Here is an 18,829-nt window from a genome sequence, read left to right as displayed (position 1 = left end):
GTTTGGTAGCTAATCTTAGCTTAAGTTACTGTACAAGAAGGTGCAGCCCCAGGCATTATAGATGTTACTCACAATAACTTTTGATACTACTTGTAGCCACATGATAAATTGATTTATGCTCTTATGGCATATTAATATATATGTATTGTAGGGCTTACTTGGTTGTCAGCAGTGAGATTTTCTTATTCTGTAAACAATATAAGATGAATTTTGGAAGATGGGAAAGTTAAAAAAAAAGAAGCCACATTAGGACATGAATTAAAGGTAAAGCTAAACTGGAGGGCCTGGGAATTCTTCTCAGTATTCCAGTCTAGAATGCATCCTAGATAGGTGTATTGAGTATGTTTTAAAATGAGAGCTGCTTCCACAGCCTGAGTTTTCTGGCAGCAAAGCTGGAAACAGAGGAGAGAGGGAGTAATGGCCATAGCAAGGGCAATCATGGGACATCTGGTCTGGATGTTTTGGATAACAGAACTTTAAAACACACCACCACTCATACCTGTCCTTTAGTTTAGATGCTGCCCAGCAAGTGGAGGATACAGCTAGCCTAACCAAATAGCTTAACTGATGTTTTACCTCTCAGCAGTCTTATTTATTTCTTTTTTGCATGGGCTTCCAACATGCCATTCTCTGTTGTTCAGCTCCAAAACACCACAGTGAGCATGTCAGCTAAAAACAAATATTAACACAGTTTGTCCAGTGTAAATGATCACACTGACCCCTTCAGTCTTGCAGCCTATGGATCTGTTTCTGTTCACATTGTTAAAGCAGGAGTTTCTTGAGCAGTTGGAAAACTGTTTGCTTTAGCTGATAAAAGCTTCATACTTTAATGGCATTTGCAGTGTTAGGAATATAACATCAGTAGAGTTAGTACCTTTTATTTAATGTGCCACTACCACTGCAGAAAAAATTCATGTACTCATGTTGAAAAGGCCACTGCTGCTGATTCTGTTTTAGTACTAATGAGTGGTTGAAAGACAGACAGACCTATTTGATTAGGAGCTGTGAGTAAGTTCTTTAGAGGATTTCATACATAAAAATTTGAAATACAGCATTCTAAGGTTCTGCTTTTTCTTTGGTGCTACTCTTGTTCCCTAATTAGGAATGTAGGGTTTTGCCAGTCACTATAGGCAGTATGCTCTTCAAACATAAACTAAGGAGTAAAGTTCTTGAAGGGTCTTTAAATAAAATGTCACTGATATACAGCCTGCTATATATTTTTAGAGGTGATAATTACCTTGTAATATATAAATCAATCATTTCACTTTTATTTTTTAGGCATGTAACTAAGCTTGCATAAGGTAAGTTCTTAATGCGTGTCATGTGTGTTGTGATATATGTGGAAAATGAGATATTGATTTCTGTCCAAAATCTCCAGAACTGTTTATTTCTTCTGTGAATATAAGATTACAGTGACCATGCATTTGGACTACCAGATCTAGATATTTTCCTCGATTTATTTTTTATTTATCTTGTACTATTAATTAATTGCTACTGTATTTTTTTTTACTTTTTTTTTATTTCCAGATTGTTTGTATTGAGACTCAGATGGACAAAACTTGCAATTATAGAAGATTTTGTTAAAACACCTGAATTATTTTGAGAGGAATAGTAACTGGTTTCAATTAACTAATTTTTCACATTCTTTTATCTTCTAGATTTTATAGGAAGACTAAGCTTGGAGGCTTTCAAGACATGGAATGTGTTCCTTGTGGTGATCCTCCTCCTCCCTATGAGCCTCACTGTAAGTGCTTTTTTTCCTTTAGAGTGTTTTCTCTTTTAACTTCAGAGTCTGGCAAAAAAAAAAAATTACAGTCACAGTTACAAACTCTTTTTAAAACTCATTTTCTTATGTTAGTATATGATTTTGTTCATGCATTTCAGCAGGTCCAGTACTATTATTTCAAAGTTCCCACAAATAACCAGTCCCTTGCAGATAAACATTCCTGTCACACCACATGATCAAGGAGTCTTGACTCCACTTCTGGTCTTTTCTTATAATTTTTTAAATTACTCTGTTAATGCCAAAAGAAAAGCAATCTTCCCAGACCCTCTGACAACTATCAGGTAGGGTAGTATCTTTTCCTGACACCCAAAAAAGTATTTGTTGATACCTTTAGAAAAACTTTTATACTAAGGTTACAGTGAGAGAGAACAATATAGATAACAAATTTATATTCTTGTATACTGTTAAAAGGAAGTAATTGGTTTCTCTATTTGTTTTTGCCAATGAGAGAATTAGTATCTCTTCAAAAGGAGAGGATCTCTTTATTCTGTAGCACAAGTCTTGTTACCACTTCTTCCAAGACTGTTGGTGGTCTACATTGCATCATGATTTTAATTCAATGAAAAGAGTGAGCTATTCTTTTTGTGAGTATTGCTGTCTATTTTATAAAATAAAAAATACATGTCATTAAAGATAATTATGTGGAAAATCTTGGGTTTACTTCTTTGTTTCTGTGACTGGGAAGTTATGTTTTAGGAGTTTTTTTCTCCCTAGTTCAAATGGGAACATTTTTTTATAGAAAGAATAGATTATCAGGTTCCTGAAATACTTTATGCTACTTTAATAAATACACACAGTTTCTTATAAATATTTTTTTAATTGTGTAAAATTAAAATAGAACCAAGAGTATACTATTGTGCATTAAACCCATACTTTTTAATACTTTTATATTATATTAACTTCAATGAAATAATTCTTCTTCAGCATTTCATAAATTGCTTACATAGTCTTTTTTTCAAATAAACCAAACTTTCTTCTTTTGTTTCCATCCTAGTTTTAGTGCCTTTTGGGTAATAAACTTCAAAACCAGATTTTCAAACATTTTCTGCAGCTATAAAAACTTTTACTTTTTAAGGACTGCAATACTCAAAGCTGGTAAATCAGAGAATAAGTCAAATAAGTTTTAATGTTTGTATCAGTAACTCATGCCCATGTATAACATTAGTCTAGAAAGTAAATTCAAAAATGTGCAACTATTTTTGTAGTCTAGACAATATCTTAGAGTGTTTAGAAAGAATGTTCTTCATATCAAACACTGTCGGATTTGATGCCAAGAATGAAATGCTGATCTCAACTTACTGAAGTAAATCACTCAAATTCAATGAGTTGCAGAAGTTATTTCTAGACAGAGTATAGACAGGCCATTTCATATATGTATGTATTTTAATTTCTTCAACTGGGAAAATTCAGTATTATCCCCTTTAACTGTTTTTACTCTTTTTTTATCTGCAAAAAAGAAAGTTAGTGAAATGTCAATCTCATTTAACACATTTTTTTCCTATTTTTCTTGTTTGTTCCCTTCTAAGAAAGTGTGATCTTCAAACATGAATTCTGTTCTCTAGCATAATTGAAGACCAGGAAGAAGAAATTATCTCCTTTATCATTTGGCTTTGACTGTAATTAGTGACTTGTGTATATAATATTTTTCAAAGTCACAAATTAATATTTTGGAAAGGTGATGAAAGAACTGCTGCCAAGTCTTCTGAAATAACTCAGATTTTTTAGTTTATAGTGATTTGGCTTTTGTAATTGAGCCTGAGCTTAGATCCTGAAGTGAACCATTAGGAAGCTATTACTCATTTTAAATGGACAACAGGCAACCCCATGGAAAAGAGCATTTTCTCTGGCACAAGCTGAAGTGGTAAATCCAGATTAGACACATTTTCATTCCCTACTCTCATGGCTGGCACACCACCTTTGGCTCAATTGCAGAAGTGGTAACAGCAAAGTTGTGAAAATTGGCAAGTATTTATAGCTTTTACAGAAGCAATAATAAAAGGTTTGAAATCATTAAAAGGTTTGCTATTTGCATAGTAACTGCCCATTAAAATCCTAAATGACAAATGCTACATGAAGTACAGTTGCCATATGTTGCTGTGGTTTTCAGAAGACTTTTGTTCAGAATTTTTGTTGATTCTTTAGGTTCTGACAGCAGCTACATCAGTTTTGGAAAGTGTATATGCCTTCCTCAAGCAGCCCAATAAGTTTTTCCTACAACAGTAGCTAAATGAACTGAAGTACTTTTGGGTTTTACTTAGCATCAAATAGGGGGAAATTTAGGTCCAAGTAAAAAAATATGATTCTGTAAGGATACATAAATAATGTGTGGAACATTTTCCATTTAATGCTGAAAATATTAGTGGTCTATTTCAAAAATGGATATATTTTGATAGTTAAGACTGCATTACTTGAAGCTAAGTGGAGACAGACCATTAAGTGTGTGGGACAAGCTCTCAATGATCAGAGAACCAAGTTCTAATTCTCTGCCTTTCTTATCCTTCTCTCTTTCCACTGTGAAACAGAAAGTCAAATATTAGTGCAGCTAGCTCTTATGTTACAGATGAAAAGGAAAAGTTTAAATGTCCTGTTTCAATGAATTAATTGTCCTCCAAGGTGTGTGGCAATCTTTTGTTTGCATAAGAACATTACCATAAGGGCACAAAGGCTCACAGCCCCCTACCTGGACTACAGGTTCATGTTAAAGCTGAGACATGGATCAAATTCTTTCTAGTAGCAGTTGATTATTACCCAGTTTGCTATAAATCTAAATACTTGCTTTTATCTCCTTTCTGTAGACATTTTAAAACAGATCTGGTTTAAATATTTACTCATGAAAAAATGAGTTTGTGAATTGCTGGAGGCAAAGTTGAAAGGATTCTATAATGAACAAGTAAAGAGAGTATTAGAGACCAGGAGAATTGCTATCACCTTTGTGCAAACTTTAAAGGGGGACACAATGACTTATGTGTGTTTTTAAAATGTCAGAAAATTAAATACACAATTATATAGTTATATTTTAATTTATTTAGTTCAGGTAAATAAACTGTACAGACCAATCTTATGCATTTGGTCAGCATCTAAACATTAGAAATGAAAGCATGTTTTTAAAATTCTGATTTATGCTCATTTTGTAAACTGAAGACATTTTTCCTTACCTGAAGACTTTTTTTTTTCCTTCTCATCTGAATGACAGAATATTCTTTGAATTGGGAATTAGAGTGGAATTAGAATATATCAAATATGTAAATTCTGAAATAGAAGGTAATATACACTGTCCAAAAGTGTTGAAACAGTAACATTGATATGGTTCAGTGATTCTTTTTTCTTACTACCAATTTAGATTTGCAGAGTTCACTCTCCTGTCTGCTCAGGCCACTGTTTTGCTTTCCCTATGGCTATGCTTAAACTGTTACTGAAACTGCTCAGTAAGCTAGACTGTGAATCTATCTGTGATAGAAAAGAATCTCTTCATAGAATAACTTCAAGAATAACTCCCTTCTTAAGATTATTTTTAAATCTAATGAGCTCGTTGACCTCACAACACTTGTGGTGGCACAAATTAAGGAGAGATGTGAGAATGATTCAGGTACTGAGCACATTTTCCAAAGATACCATTGCTTTCTTGGAACAACCATTATGTTGTCAGCTAGTCTGTCTTAGCAAATAAACAAAAAAACCCCACCATTAGAAATCATACTTACTGTCTTTCAGTCATAAGAAGATGGTAGATTAAAATTGAAGCAAGAGAATTATTATGTCAGATATTCTTACAAGTGTTTCCTTTTGTATTGTTCAACTCAAAATGCGGAAAAGCCCTAGAGTCACAAGAATCGTTTAGTTTCTGGACAGGCTTTCTACTAAGCAGAAGAGCCTGTGACATGGAACTTTTTTGAGATGTATTACAAAAATACTTCCTAGAACTTCCACATTAATGTTCTTTTCTGTATCATTCAAAAATCAGTGATATTCCCCTTTTATGTGAAAATTTAATGTAGAATTTGGCTGTACAAACAGTTAATTTGGAATAAATTGAGAGAGTCAAGGCAATGAAAAAATTACCACCTAGGAGATTAATACAAAAGAGTATTTTACAGCCAATCGGCCACCAAAAGAACAGACTTTTCCCTCTAGTAACCACACTGTTAGATTTATAAAAATACTGATTTTTTACATAATGAAAAATCGCACAGATTGTCCAGCCAAATTCATTCTTCCTTCTCCATAATTATTTCTGCTTGTCTTCATGGCATAGATCAAGGAGCATGGGAATCTGGGGGGGACAGGATGGGGGAGGGATGCCATTCCATGTGGAGCTTGGGAAACCAGCCTCTACATGTTCCAGGAAATAAACACATTCTTTGCTTCAATGAAGCAGAAATGTTTTGTTGAGTAAGTCACAGCAGTGGACATATCTGCAGTTTGATTGTAACATCATGTGCATTTGAAATAAACTGGCAGTCAGGTCTAAAATTGCTACTTTTTTTCACGATGAACCATATTGACTTAAATTATAAACAATGTCTCAAAGTAGAAAAGAAACAGTTTTTTACTAAGGTGAGGAATAAAAGGCTGGTTGAGACAGAATACATTTAAAATTTCATTAAATGTGAAAACATTACATTTTCATGAGCCATCCATACCTTAACTACTTTAAATTTTGTTCCTTTAAGGAATCCCTATGACATTTCGACCGCCTTAATTAAGATTGATCACAAAGCTCCCTTTACAGTTTTCTTGTGTAGATTTTTTTATTAGTTATTTCCTGTAGGTTTACAGTATTGTTTTTTTCTGGGAACTAAATTATAAGGGTCTTAGAGCTAAGTGTCACTCTTCAAATTTACAAGGTATGTTGTTTCACTAATGAAAAGTACTATAGAAGGAATAAAATCTGGTGTTATTTCCTTCTTGCTGGTGTTGAAAGTAGATGGTGTTGGAAAAGTAAGATCTACTTATTTACATTAACAAGATTAGGATCTGTGACTTTGTAAACTTTCATGTGAGTGTAATGGGTATTGGGGAATGCAAGGACTAAACATCAGAACAAAGAAGATAAAAAGCTAGAAATTTCAGTCCATGGGGTTATAACTTACATTGTTTTATAAGAGGGGAGCTGGAAGCTTGCAGGCTACATGTGTATTCCATAAAATACTTTCACTAATGGTAAAACAGAAAAAAAATCCCACTGTCTCAGCTTTGCTGAAACTTTTTCTATTATTTCATTAAACATAAATACATAAATTTTTATCTTGAGAGTAATTTTTGGATGACAATTTCACATTAGTTCCACTGTTTATATAGTGGATTTTTAATTTATTTGTGTCACTTTCTTCTTTCTGTTTACAGAATTTTGTGATTTTAAAGCTGTCAGACTCCACATAATGTTTTCCCATCAATTCAGCTTTTCTGTAATTTTATTTGGTTGCTTTGTACAGTAAACTTTGTATTACTAATGCAAAGCAGCCTTTCAAGGAAGGCTGCTTTTATGTGCATGAGGCAAATGGCATCTGAAACTATATAGCAAGTAAAATTATTCTTAATTATTTGGTTTTGTTCCAACATATATCCCCTTCTTATTTCAGTATTTGTTCTGATTTGAGGTTACTTAACAGCATCTCTCATAGTCCTCTTTGCCATTGTGAACACTGTGATAGAAAGCAGCTGGAATATTGCATAAACCTTTCACAACATTCATAAGCAGTGACAGCTAATTTAAGTATAGATAATAGCATCATTAGGTTATAAATATCAATACTATTTTATTACAAAGACATTGCCTTCCCATTATTTCAAAACTGAAATGGAGACTTTTGTAAAATAAGTCAGTCTGATATTTTCCATATGTGACCTGATGATAGAGTAACTTATCTTCAGGAAGTCTGAAACAAATTCCATGAGGTGTTTAAGAGAGATGAGAATTGCTATTAATGTCTTAAAAAGTTATATTACTATTTTATTTCTTTCACTCATCATAAAGAGAGTTAAGCTAGGAAACCTAAATGTTTTTAAATCATTGTCCTTGGTAGTTGAATTGTTTCTGACCCATTGGGGTTCATGTATACCTTGGAGTAAAACAGCTCCTTTTCTTGCTGTTCTGAATTTACTTCACATGTTGGGCTCCACTTCTAAAAAAAGTTGTTAAAAAATTGAGGGCAGATTTTTCTTTATTTTAAAAACAGAGGTATTACCACTAAAATGAGTTTAAATAGTTCTGAAGTGTTACTTAGTGGAGAGGAAATTCAAATACATTGCAATTTAATCATGTTCTTTTTCCTTGCATGTAGCTCTCATTTCTGTGCCTATATGTATGGAAGTGCTTCATTATGTAGCTTGTTAACACTACTGTGTCCAGGAGGCTTGGACACATTGCACTTTTAGTTTAGGCCAAAAGGTTTGATTGATCTGCTTTGCTGTGACTGCCCTGGAAGGAAGTACATATGCATGGACTGGGCAGGATGCTCTGAACAGGTATATAGCTGGACAATACAGACCCCTTTCTCTATCACAGCTGGTCCAAGAGGTAATGGAATTGGAATTTAAGGAGGCACCTCCAAATTTCTCTGCACCCTTCAGTGGTCATCCAAAGAGTTTTTCAATACTGAGCAGTTACGCGCAGAGTTGCCACCGAAGCCACGAGGATCTACGAGCTAATTGCTCTGTTGCTCATCTCTGAACAGTCTGTTCTGTGGTGCCTTGTGATGGCAAACTCAGCAGAGCAGGTTGGGATAATGGCTGTGTGTCCTTTTCTTGGTGACTTCTTTGAGTGCAGAATTGTTCCCTTATCTTGTGTACTGACTGTGTGTTGCTCCGCGCCGTTCCTCGTGGGTTCTTGCATCACCAGTGTGTTCTGTCCCAGGTGTGTTCCCAGCACTGGGGATGCTGCCCAGGTGCTGCCTGCTTGGCACTGCAGGGCCTGGGCCTGTTTGTGATGCTGGTTTCATGACTTCTCAAATTAGCAAGTTGCAATGCAGCTCAATGGCTCTAAGATCTCTTGCTGAGATAATTACACTGTTTATAATTTTCACATTCTGACTGCAACCCAGTCATGGTTAAATAATAGAATCTAATTTACTACTCGCAGCTTTTCAAAATGAGGGGAAAAGCATATATGCTCTGTTTCCTGTTTGGATATCCTGATGAAAGTATACCAATAAGACTGTTCTTTTTTTGAGTACAAATTGTTCAAACAAATAAGAATTTGAGTTGTGTTTTTGAAGTAAAGTTCAGGCTACAAATTGGTGAATTTCCATTTAAATTATTATCTGACTAATCAACTCAACTCTATTCCTAACTTCCTGCTTTATGTGTGTAAAGTACAGGAGATTGGGTCAGACTTTCAATTATTCTGCTCTTTAATTTCAAATAGTGGGCAGTCCTCTGTTATGATTGTTACTACATATTATTAGATGCATTGAAACTGACCAGAAAGTCATAAAGGAGGTCTGTGGATAATATTCAATGAAAACTTAAAAAGCTGAATATGACACTGTGGAGGCTTTGCAAGGGTTTAATGCACTTTTTCATGCACTATAATGAGTAATCCTCTACATCAGGGAATGAATCTACACAAAAGCATCACTAGAAGGCATTCTTCTGTGTTAACTGGTGTGGGTTTAGCCCCTTTTAATTCAGAAATGTATTGTCCTCATGTCTTTCCGTCATTATAATTGTATTTACGCTTCTGAAATGCAAATATTTTCTGCATAAAAAGACAAAATATCCTTGATACACAAATAAATATTTCTGTGGAGTATGCAAGACCAGGGTATGGTTCAGTAACAGAGTTTACAGTAGAAGTACAAAGCCAAACACAATTTGGATTTTAATGCACATGTATTGGTGGTATTTCTTTCTGGAGGCTTTAGAGAACTTGCTTTGAATCTGCCTTTTCTGTGTGTCAATTTCCCAGAAAAATGTTAAACCTTTCCTTTAACTACATATGGTAATTATAGTATGTGATTTTTCTTTTGACAAAACATGGTTTGTTAGATTGATTTCGCACAGGTTTCCATAATTAGGGCTGTGTGAGATGGATTGTGACACATTCTTCTGGATCGAAATATAGGTAAAAAGTTCCATACTGAAGGCCTTCTATATATGAAAGAATGCTGTAGCTTGTGCAACAGAGGAAAAATACCAAACTGGAAAAGCCTAGTGCTTTCCTAGTCCTTTCCTGCTGTTACTTTGTACAGGCTTGTGATGTAACACAAGTGGGATGCAGCCATAAGGTTTTCTCTTCAGAACTGATGAGCTTGTGTCCCACACAGTGCTGATTGTCTCTCACAGATACTGCTGCAGGTACAAAAGGCTTTCTTGCTCAGTCATCTCCTGTCATTCTACAGCACTCTTTTAAGTTCTGAGTTAAGAACCGAGTTGGCTTTGTTGACTGAACACCTATCAGAGCACTTGGTGGTTATTATTGAGGACGTGGATAATTTCTTTAATGCCTGCATCACATTAATCTCTGTATCTGTACAAGAATTTTCCTTCCTGCCAGTTTTGTATTCTTTGGGGAAAACTGTTTTTTCCTTCCTTGCCACAGAAGGCTAGATTTCTGAGACCAGGGAATTTGCCTTCCATTGCTTTTAACTATTATGTATTTAAGCGTGGCGAATGTTGCCTGTGGCCCATAGGTGTGCCAGTTGTCATTTTTGTCTGCTAAAAATAATTTCAGAATTGTAAATTTAAGTGTTATTGTAAAGTTTTAAAGATAATAATAGAATTGTGGGTTTTTTCAGTTTGCTTTCCTAGGTGAACACAGTGTATCTATATTGTTGTCATTTATCCCTTTTTAATTCTTTTGACCACAATGACTATTTCCTGTCTGTGCTGACAGAGTAACAGAGATCTCAAACAAAGAATTTTCAGATTTTACAAAAACAAATGAATGAGTAGTGAAGAGAGACCCACAGTAATGCACTTACTGAGATAATAAGGTTGTGGCATAAACTCCAGCCACATCTGTTGATGGCAGAAAATGTACAGAAAAGAAAATAATGGAAAACAAATTATAATTTCTGAACCTCTTGAAACTGTTCATTTATTATGATTGGGGGAAAGAATGGAAAAGTTTTAATACTAAAGTTTGAAACTTTAAGAAAACCATCTATCTAATATAAAATCTAGATTAGTATTAGCAGTCCCTACTTAGTAAGGTGTTAGCAATATAAAAAATTCTTTCAGGTGAGCAAATATAATGTAAATGGTTCCAAAATACAGATGGAAGTCTCTGAATAAATTAGGAATATAAATGTCTTTTTTTAACATTACTTGTTCATAATCTCTGGAAATGTAATATAAAAAAAATATATATGGTCATAATCCAGTAAAACTTAAAGTAGATGAAGTTGATGTGAAGTTTGACCAAGCTGAATTTCTCAGAGTGGCCTTGGCTGTCTAGTTTCAGCATGAGAATTGCACTAATTATATGTAATCCATTTTTATCTACCAGGATATGTATTAATGTATTTTGGAGAGAATACAGTATTCCACAGTGTTCTTTGAAAATACTTTCCTTGTTTCATGCTAGAATATGATGGAAAGTGTATATCTTAAAATGAAAGTAGAAATGTCAACATGTGGTTTTTAAAATAAATTGAATCATATTTCATTTATTTAATGAATTCACATCACAGCTCATGCAGCTGATAATAGAAGTTCACACAAGCAGTACCCATCTGGTGTTCAGAAGGTTTTATCTGATCAGTTCATGGCAACACATAAGGGCATATTTTGTATCTTTGTTCTAACTCACAGCTGGCAACCCTATCTGCTAATGGCAGTGAAAGTGCAGCTGGAAATGCAAAATTACTTTTGAACTTGCATATCCTTTCTCAGAGATGTCTGAAGCCTTGGAGATGTGTTTCTTTTATGATTCCTGTTAAATTAGGGAATTGTTGCATTAAGAGTAAAGTCAAGCAATGAATTCTTGAATACCCATTGTAAGACCATGTTTAGTATGAAAAAAGAAAGTTAAGTATGACCAAAAATACTTAATTTTGCATCGTTCATGTAATAAAAATTCATTGTAGAGCTCACTTCTTTATTACATTTAAAAAATCCTTATTACAGAATGATGAAGTAATCACTATTCACTTCTAACTTGTTCATCTAAAATATGAACAAGCAGTTTGCAAACATATTTAGTTTTGTTTCCTGACATTGTTAAGTACAGTTAGAACACTAAATTCTCAACTGCAGACTATGGGAATTTCAATGTGTTTTTTCAAAGCAGCTTACCATACTTCAGTTTCTAGTAGTAACTTGTGCAACCTTTCATCTTATGAGTCAATCCTATAATTAGTATCCTTCTTTGCCAGAGGCATACTGCATGTTTGTTTTAGGTACAGAAAGTCTGCAAGAAATTTAACTTAATCATTACTTTTTAATGTAAGAGCTGGTTAGCTCAATTACACTAGATTAAAGTGAGCTTGAAATTCCTGAGTTACAGAGAAGGGGCTAATCTGTGACCTGTAGTGAATAAGTACTATTTCCTATGTTTTTTTTCTTATGTGCACTTACTAATGTGGGTAGTCCTTCAGCCCAGGCTTGCAGTAGCTATAAGCAATTACCTATTTTCTGTATGGAGTGGATTTGCAAGTTTCTTATTTAACTTGGCCATTAGGTTATTCAAAATTATTCCAAGATTGCATGCATTGCAGTAAAGTTGCAAAACATTTATTTCAGTTAACTTTTATTTTATTGTTTTTAGGGGCAATCTGAAAAAAAGTAGATGTTACAGCTTTTCAGTATTTTTTAGACAATTTCCAACTACAGAAGCATTAGACTGTTTAAAATATATTAATTTAATATCATGCTTTTAAGCTGCATTCAGACTGAAAATACTGGTTCAAATTGATCTCTCATAATCACAAAGGGAATGCTTGCATTAGCACCACTTCAGAAGCACTGAGCTTTGGTACCTCTGGTATAAATCCATGCTGACTGCTGTGACTTTGGGTACAGAGTCCAGGCTGTGGCTGGCATGTGAATATAAAATACTGCTAAACAAGTGCAGAGTATTGTGTTGGGGCTTTTATTCTACTTGGTGTTGGTAGGTACTATTTGACTCGATGATCTTGAAGATCCTTCTCAACTTCTAAGGATTCAATGATTCTAAGTTGCTCAGCTACAAAATTATTTGGCTGTGTTACACTTAAATTTCTTGTTTTTAAGAAAATACAGAAGAAAACATGGAATCCATCTAGGCTCAAACTTTCCATACTGCCAACTCTCTATTGAGAAAATCATTGTCAAGCAAAAGAACACTGAAATACCACACCAGAGGACTGGAATTGCCTGGAGGACTGCAATGCATTGGAAATAGGAAAAAATGCAATAGCCTTATAACAAGAGTTGGGTGCTGAGGACTTTAGCAATAATGACTCATTATAAACCTCATATAAAGCTCTACACCTCATGAGCTTGGAGAAGCCTTATAGAAGGGCATAATGCTCCTACAGATCACTTGGATCCTTCAAATTATTGTCCTCTACTTTGCTCACCTTTAATTTTTTGGGTGATAGACCTCACACATTCTCACTCTTACTGTTTCCCTTGTGCTAAAGCAGTGTACTGCCAAACTCCTCTTTTACAGAGATCATAAAATAATCTCACATGTTATTTTGGGCAGTGACATGTGCCTTTGAGGTATAGTCCGTGACTATTTCCTAAAAGCCTGAGATCTTTGTCAGAGCTTTTTTAACTGAAGTGTTGTGTCCACCAGTTTTAGTAAAGTTCAATTTCAGTCCAGTGGTATGATTCTATGTGCATATTACTGAATGTGATTTGTAGTTGCCCTGTCTGCATGTGGAAATTTAACATGTAATTAGTGCACCCTAATTTGGGCATCTAAAAGTTAATGCTTGGCACTGAAGTTGCCAGCCCAAGCTCCCAATCAGAGGTGAGAATTAGGTACCTAATTCTCAGGCAAGCCAGATAAGGTAAGCTTCAGTGACTAACACTAAGCAGTCTTTCAAGCCTTTTCAGAATAAGTACTTCTCAGGAGATTCGATTCCTGGCTTTGTTTAGAGAGAGAGCCTAAGGTGACTAGCTGGGTCTGGCTTTGTCTTCAGACCTTCAGACTTCTATAGTTATGAATTTCATCTAGATGCCAATATCAGATTAGATTAAAACTGCTGAATAATTGTGTTTGACTCCCTAAAACCTGATCTTACTATTTTTTCTGTTTAATTAATTTTAAGAAGGAATATTACTTTTTAGTGTAATTTTTTCACTCCTGCTATATAAGTAAAAATGCAAACAAAAAATTTAGAAAAATATTTTTTTACTTTTGATAAAATGTGCCTTACAAACCAAAGCCCATATTCTAAGAGAACTTGCTAAAGTTAGAATATGCCAGAATTGAGGCCTGCAACCATGAGATTCCCTCATACATAGTTACTCTAATACAGGTTGTATTTACATTGTTGCATATTATTTCCTACTAGGCCTTTGTTCATTTAAAGCACAGGATAGGCAAAACCTAGAATTCTGTAAGTCTCACTTTATTTTCTACATACATTCTTTTATATTCCATGCAGAATGTAAGGTATTAAATAATGCTGGACTTTTCTGGTGTTCTGCTACTGTAAAGTTGTTACAGATTTTGCAGTTGTGACTGACTTTTATCTTTACAATGGAAGAGGTATAAAAATGTTTAACATCTGTTAAACTGAAACAGAGGAAGTCAAAGGCCCTCAAAACCCTTCACTGATTCTTGACAAAACTAGACTAGGATGCCACGTTCTTGACTGTGAGTATGTGCAATGACGACATCTGTGAGATGATGATCTGAAGTTCACTCTATACTCAATGTAGAGATCAAGGGTGGTGTTTAAAACAAATCAGACTAATTACAACCTAAAAGAGCCTTTCTCGTACCCACACACTCCTCCAGCCATCCCCATCCCCTGTAGAGAAAATTCAGGTGATTCCCTGCAAAGCAGATCTTTGCTTTGGTCAGATGAATCTCACTTGCAGAGCTTGACTTTTCAAAGATAACCTTTTAGAATGTCTTCTGTATTCTATGGCTACTTCCTACTGACTTCTGTTAAAGAGGAAAGATGTTATGTTTCAGATTAAGTAATGTAAGAAAGCAAGGATCCTGGTACATAGCAGCTTTTTGTTCTGTATAACTTGACTTTATCCTCACAGCTTTAAGTGGTGAATTAATAACTGCTTTTCATAAGCTATTGTTATTTCTGATGTGAAAGCTACAGCTTTTTCATTTGTAATACAGTTTGCATGGGCATGCACAGTGATGAACTGTAGGTAATTTCTTTGCAGTAAATGACACCATTTATGATTTTTGCAGTAATACAACAAGCTGGGGATGCATGGCCAACTTCTAAAGGTGTTAATCTCTATGTTACAGAATTCTGAAAATTTATATTTAATTCCATGTATTTCGTGTTACTTAGCCCCTAAAAAAAGTGGGTTTAAAAGATCTTGGGATTGCAAAGTTAAAAACTTTAAAAATACTAGTAGCATTGGTTATGCAACTCTTAACCTTAATTCAGAATTGTAGCTCAGCAGAGTATTATGAAACTGTCTTAATTACATAAACATACTTTTTGTTTTCCCTAGTGCACTTATCTCTCTCCCCAACATGTGCCTTGTGTGGAGAATTTAAGGTAACTTAGTGATATTTAAACCTAATTGTAAACAGGAAAAATATACATGCTGAGCAAGCCTAAGTCTAGTTTATTTAATTTTGTTCCAGTCTACATATCACGTGACTGTCGGCTGTGCAAAGAGGGGCCCTTACTCCTTCTTACAAAGCTTTACAGCTGGGCAAATTCAACTGGAGAGGAGAAATAAGATTTTACCTAGCTCACCTTCTAGCCTAGTGGCTAAAACAATCTCCATGAAGGTGGTAGGAGGGTCTTCATTTCATACATTTTGGCAAAGAGCTCTTAAGCTTTCTCAGAAGGCAGAAACTCCATTACCTCCTCTTTCAAGAGTTGCATCTGAAAGGCATTATAAAGCCATGCTTCTGATTTGTCTCTTAATTTAATTTTAAAATAAGATCATAGATTCTTTTTCCCCATAGAGTTTTAAGAGAAGTGGAGGCTCCTCTCTGCCTCTGAGTAATTTATGGGAAGAGCAAAGTACATTATCCTTCTCTAGGTTTCTGAATCTATAGGCTGAGCATGATGACATAAGGAACTATGTTACTCATATGACAGATATTTCAGATTCTCTTCTGTATTTAACCTTTTCTTCACACTATATAGGGAGGCCTTTAGCTTCCCATATAGATTTGGATTTTAAAATAACAGATTTTACAGCTTAATTTTTGCATACTTAGGCCTTGTCCCTTTGTCACTTTTCAAAATGGATACCAAAATACAATGGCATCAATATTTTATGTGTATTGATTTTTAGATTACCCTGAATTATCTGCAATCTGAAAGTTGTGAGTCTTCTGTATTTTATTTCTCATATGTTCTCTCAATTTGTAAATAACCTTTTTAAATTTTAATGTAATAAATAGTCCAGTGTTGAACATGCTTGCACACACATATGTCTCTCCAGATCTTTTGAGTACTGATTTTTTGTTGATCACATCTAATAACTAGGCTCTTTCTGCATGGGATTTCTAATACTTAGAAGAATTTCCTTAGCATTTATATTTTTCATATTTAGTAACAAAAAATATTAGTACATTACAGAGTTTGAAGAGTGAAGATGTTTCTAACTGTCAAGATTTCATTTTCCTTTCCCAGTTATTTCAGATTTTAATTTTAGGTCAGGAGGCAACAATGGAAAGGTACTAAAACTTTATTGAATTTTCTGGTAGCTGCTGAAACATCTAGCTCTCTGGACAAGATAAGTTATTTGGCCAATTCAAGAAGCTGCTTTTTGACCAAAATACAGAAATTATTCCGGCACCGAATTTCATATTCAATTCAATATTTTTCTTAATGTATCACTTATTCATATATTTGTTTTTGAATATAAAATCACTATTTTCTAAAGCTTTAGAAACTTTATGAATTAATTGTATCACAGTATACTCTGCTATTTTGCAAACAGAAGTGACGTAGCTTGAGTACTGTTACCTTTACAAAGCATTTTTAAAGCAAGGACAAAAGCCATAGTTCTTGAAAATGTATTGCATAGACATGTGCAATATATATTGCATAGTGATGCTTATGTAAATTTGTGTCAACAAACTTAGGGCACAGGCTTGCAATCATGATGAAATCTTTTGCTTTACTCCCTGTGTTACCACAGCTGAGCCAGGACAAGGAGGGAAATATTTGGGATAGAAAGTAAAGTGTTAGAAATTACTTCTGGTTGAATCAGAGGGGGACAAAGGCTCTTTTATGACTGATTTACATGTAATTTTTTGCTTTACTGGGATTCCTACAAATAACTACATAGATGTATATAGAAGAGCATGTATGTTCCCTGCCCAGGGGCAGGCTTAGCTGCTCTACCAGCCCTCAGTCGTGGTCACAGGACAGAGCTTTCCACAATAGTATTTCAATCTACTGAAAACCATCTATGCACCAATCCAACCTCATCACACAGCAGCTTTAAGAGCTTGTTTGAACCTTTTGTAACAGATCTGTAACCTGTATGCATGGGATTCACAATCTTCAATCACACTTTTGATTAATGAAAGTGGGTTATTCTCTGTTGGCTAAAGAGACACCCTTCAGACATGCTTACTCTTCTGTTTACATGCGTGCCATTGTCATTTAACTGTGAATATACAGGTAGATTCTGAAGGGTTCATGGCCCCCCTCTCCTCCCTTAGCAAATGGGTGATGGCAGTAGTTGCTCCCATGAACATGGTTTGCTTTTCAGCTATGCAAACTCCACCTCTGCTTATGTGGGCAGTGTCCTGTCTAAGTGTTTTGGGACTGAGAGCAACAGAGTGTGTACAGAGACTGAATAGAGCAGAAGCTGTCATAAACAGACTAAACTGACTCAAATTCTGCACAGGGATGTTTTTGTTTTCTAACTGGATAGTCCTAAAGATTAAATAGGACTGCATATACAGAATACAAAGTACAAAAATAAAAAAAGATACTTCATGCTTTCATTTTCTGTTGAAAAGATGAAACAGCTTTCATAGCCTGTGTGGGATGGATACATTTTAGAGTTGGATTTGAACAAGAGAATAGCCTAAAATAGCGTGTTCTGTTTCACAGAACATATATTGCAAAGAATGTGGTTAAAAGTACAAGTTAGAGGTGATGTAAGAAAACAGATTTTCTGCTGTATCTAGCAATCTGATATATTCTGACATAAGCTTTATGGGACATTGTTTTAACATAGGAAAGCACCTAAAAAAGAAGTTACATTTTCAAGAAAATAGGTGTTGCCCACCCTCAACTGTCAGTGATGTAAAGTTGACTTCTAGAAGCAAAAGTCAGAAAGGAAATTGTTGATACCACCACAGTCATTAACAGGAAGACAGACTTGGGTGTTTCCAGGTTATGGAGGAGAGATCTGTCTTTTCTTATTAATAACCAGTTATGTTGGGAGGTAGAATGTGTAGTTCAGTGGTGTCAGGATTTCATCGCACTTCCTCTGAGTATTTTTCTGCTTACTCGGGTGTTTTCAGGTTATTTGAGGGTAGCAGTGGTCTGGGCTGTTACTCTCATGGGTTTTTATATTCACATGGCTAGACAATTCTTGAAGTTGGAAGTTTTGTGTATTAAACAATGTTACTTTTGTGCCTATACAGTGGCTTGATTTAGATCACCATGGTAATACCAAGATTTCACATCTCTGAATTGCTAAAAGAAAAATGTATAGCAGAGGTTGACTATGCCTTATAGACATTATGGTGTGTATCCAGTACTGTGGAGTTCACATATATTTTAAATTCACATACACAGTGCAATTGTTCTACTATTTTAAACATAAAAGGCTGTCAGCAGCTGGAGTTCATGAAAATACACAGTGCAAGAGAAATGGTCTTGGAAATGAATAAATCAAATTTCAAAGATTTTAATTTATAAGCATATTTCTCAGAATTTCCAAACAATGGATAAATACTTGAATAGTCATTTTCTCCCTTAGGGC

General features: G+C 34.7%; 1 protein-coding gene across 3 annotated transcripts in view; it reads left to right on the top strand.

The window, feature by feature from the left end:
* Positions 1–18,829, top strand: part of TNFRSF19 (TNF receptor superfamily member 19) — a 55,725-nt gene that overhangs the window by 22,684 nt on the left and 14,212 nt on the right. For all 3 annotated transcript variants that reach the window (XM_021530631.3, XM_077781460.1, XM_021530632.3), the window contains one exon: positions 1,659–1,744. In XM_021530631.3, the coding sequence (XP_021386306.2) occupies positions 1,659–1,744 (86 nt within the window). The remainder of the gene's footprint in view (positions 1–1,658; positions 1,745–18,829) is intronic.

The sequence above is a fragment of the Lonchura striata genome, chromosome 2 (genome assembly GCF_046129695.1).
Source record: "Lonchura striata isolate bLonStr1 chromosome 2, bLonStr1.mat, whole genome shotgun sequence".
In the NCBI taxonomy this organism is placed as follows: Eukaryota; Metazoa; Chordata; class Aves; order Passeriformes; family Estrildidae; genus Lonchura; species Lonchura striata.
Note: the sequence above shows the minus strand (reverse complement) of the source record. Positions and strands in the feature narration are given on the sequence as shown.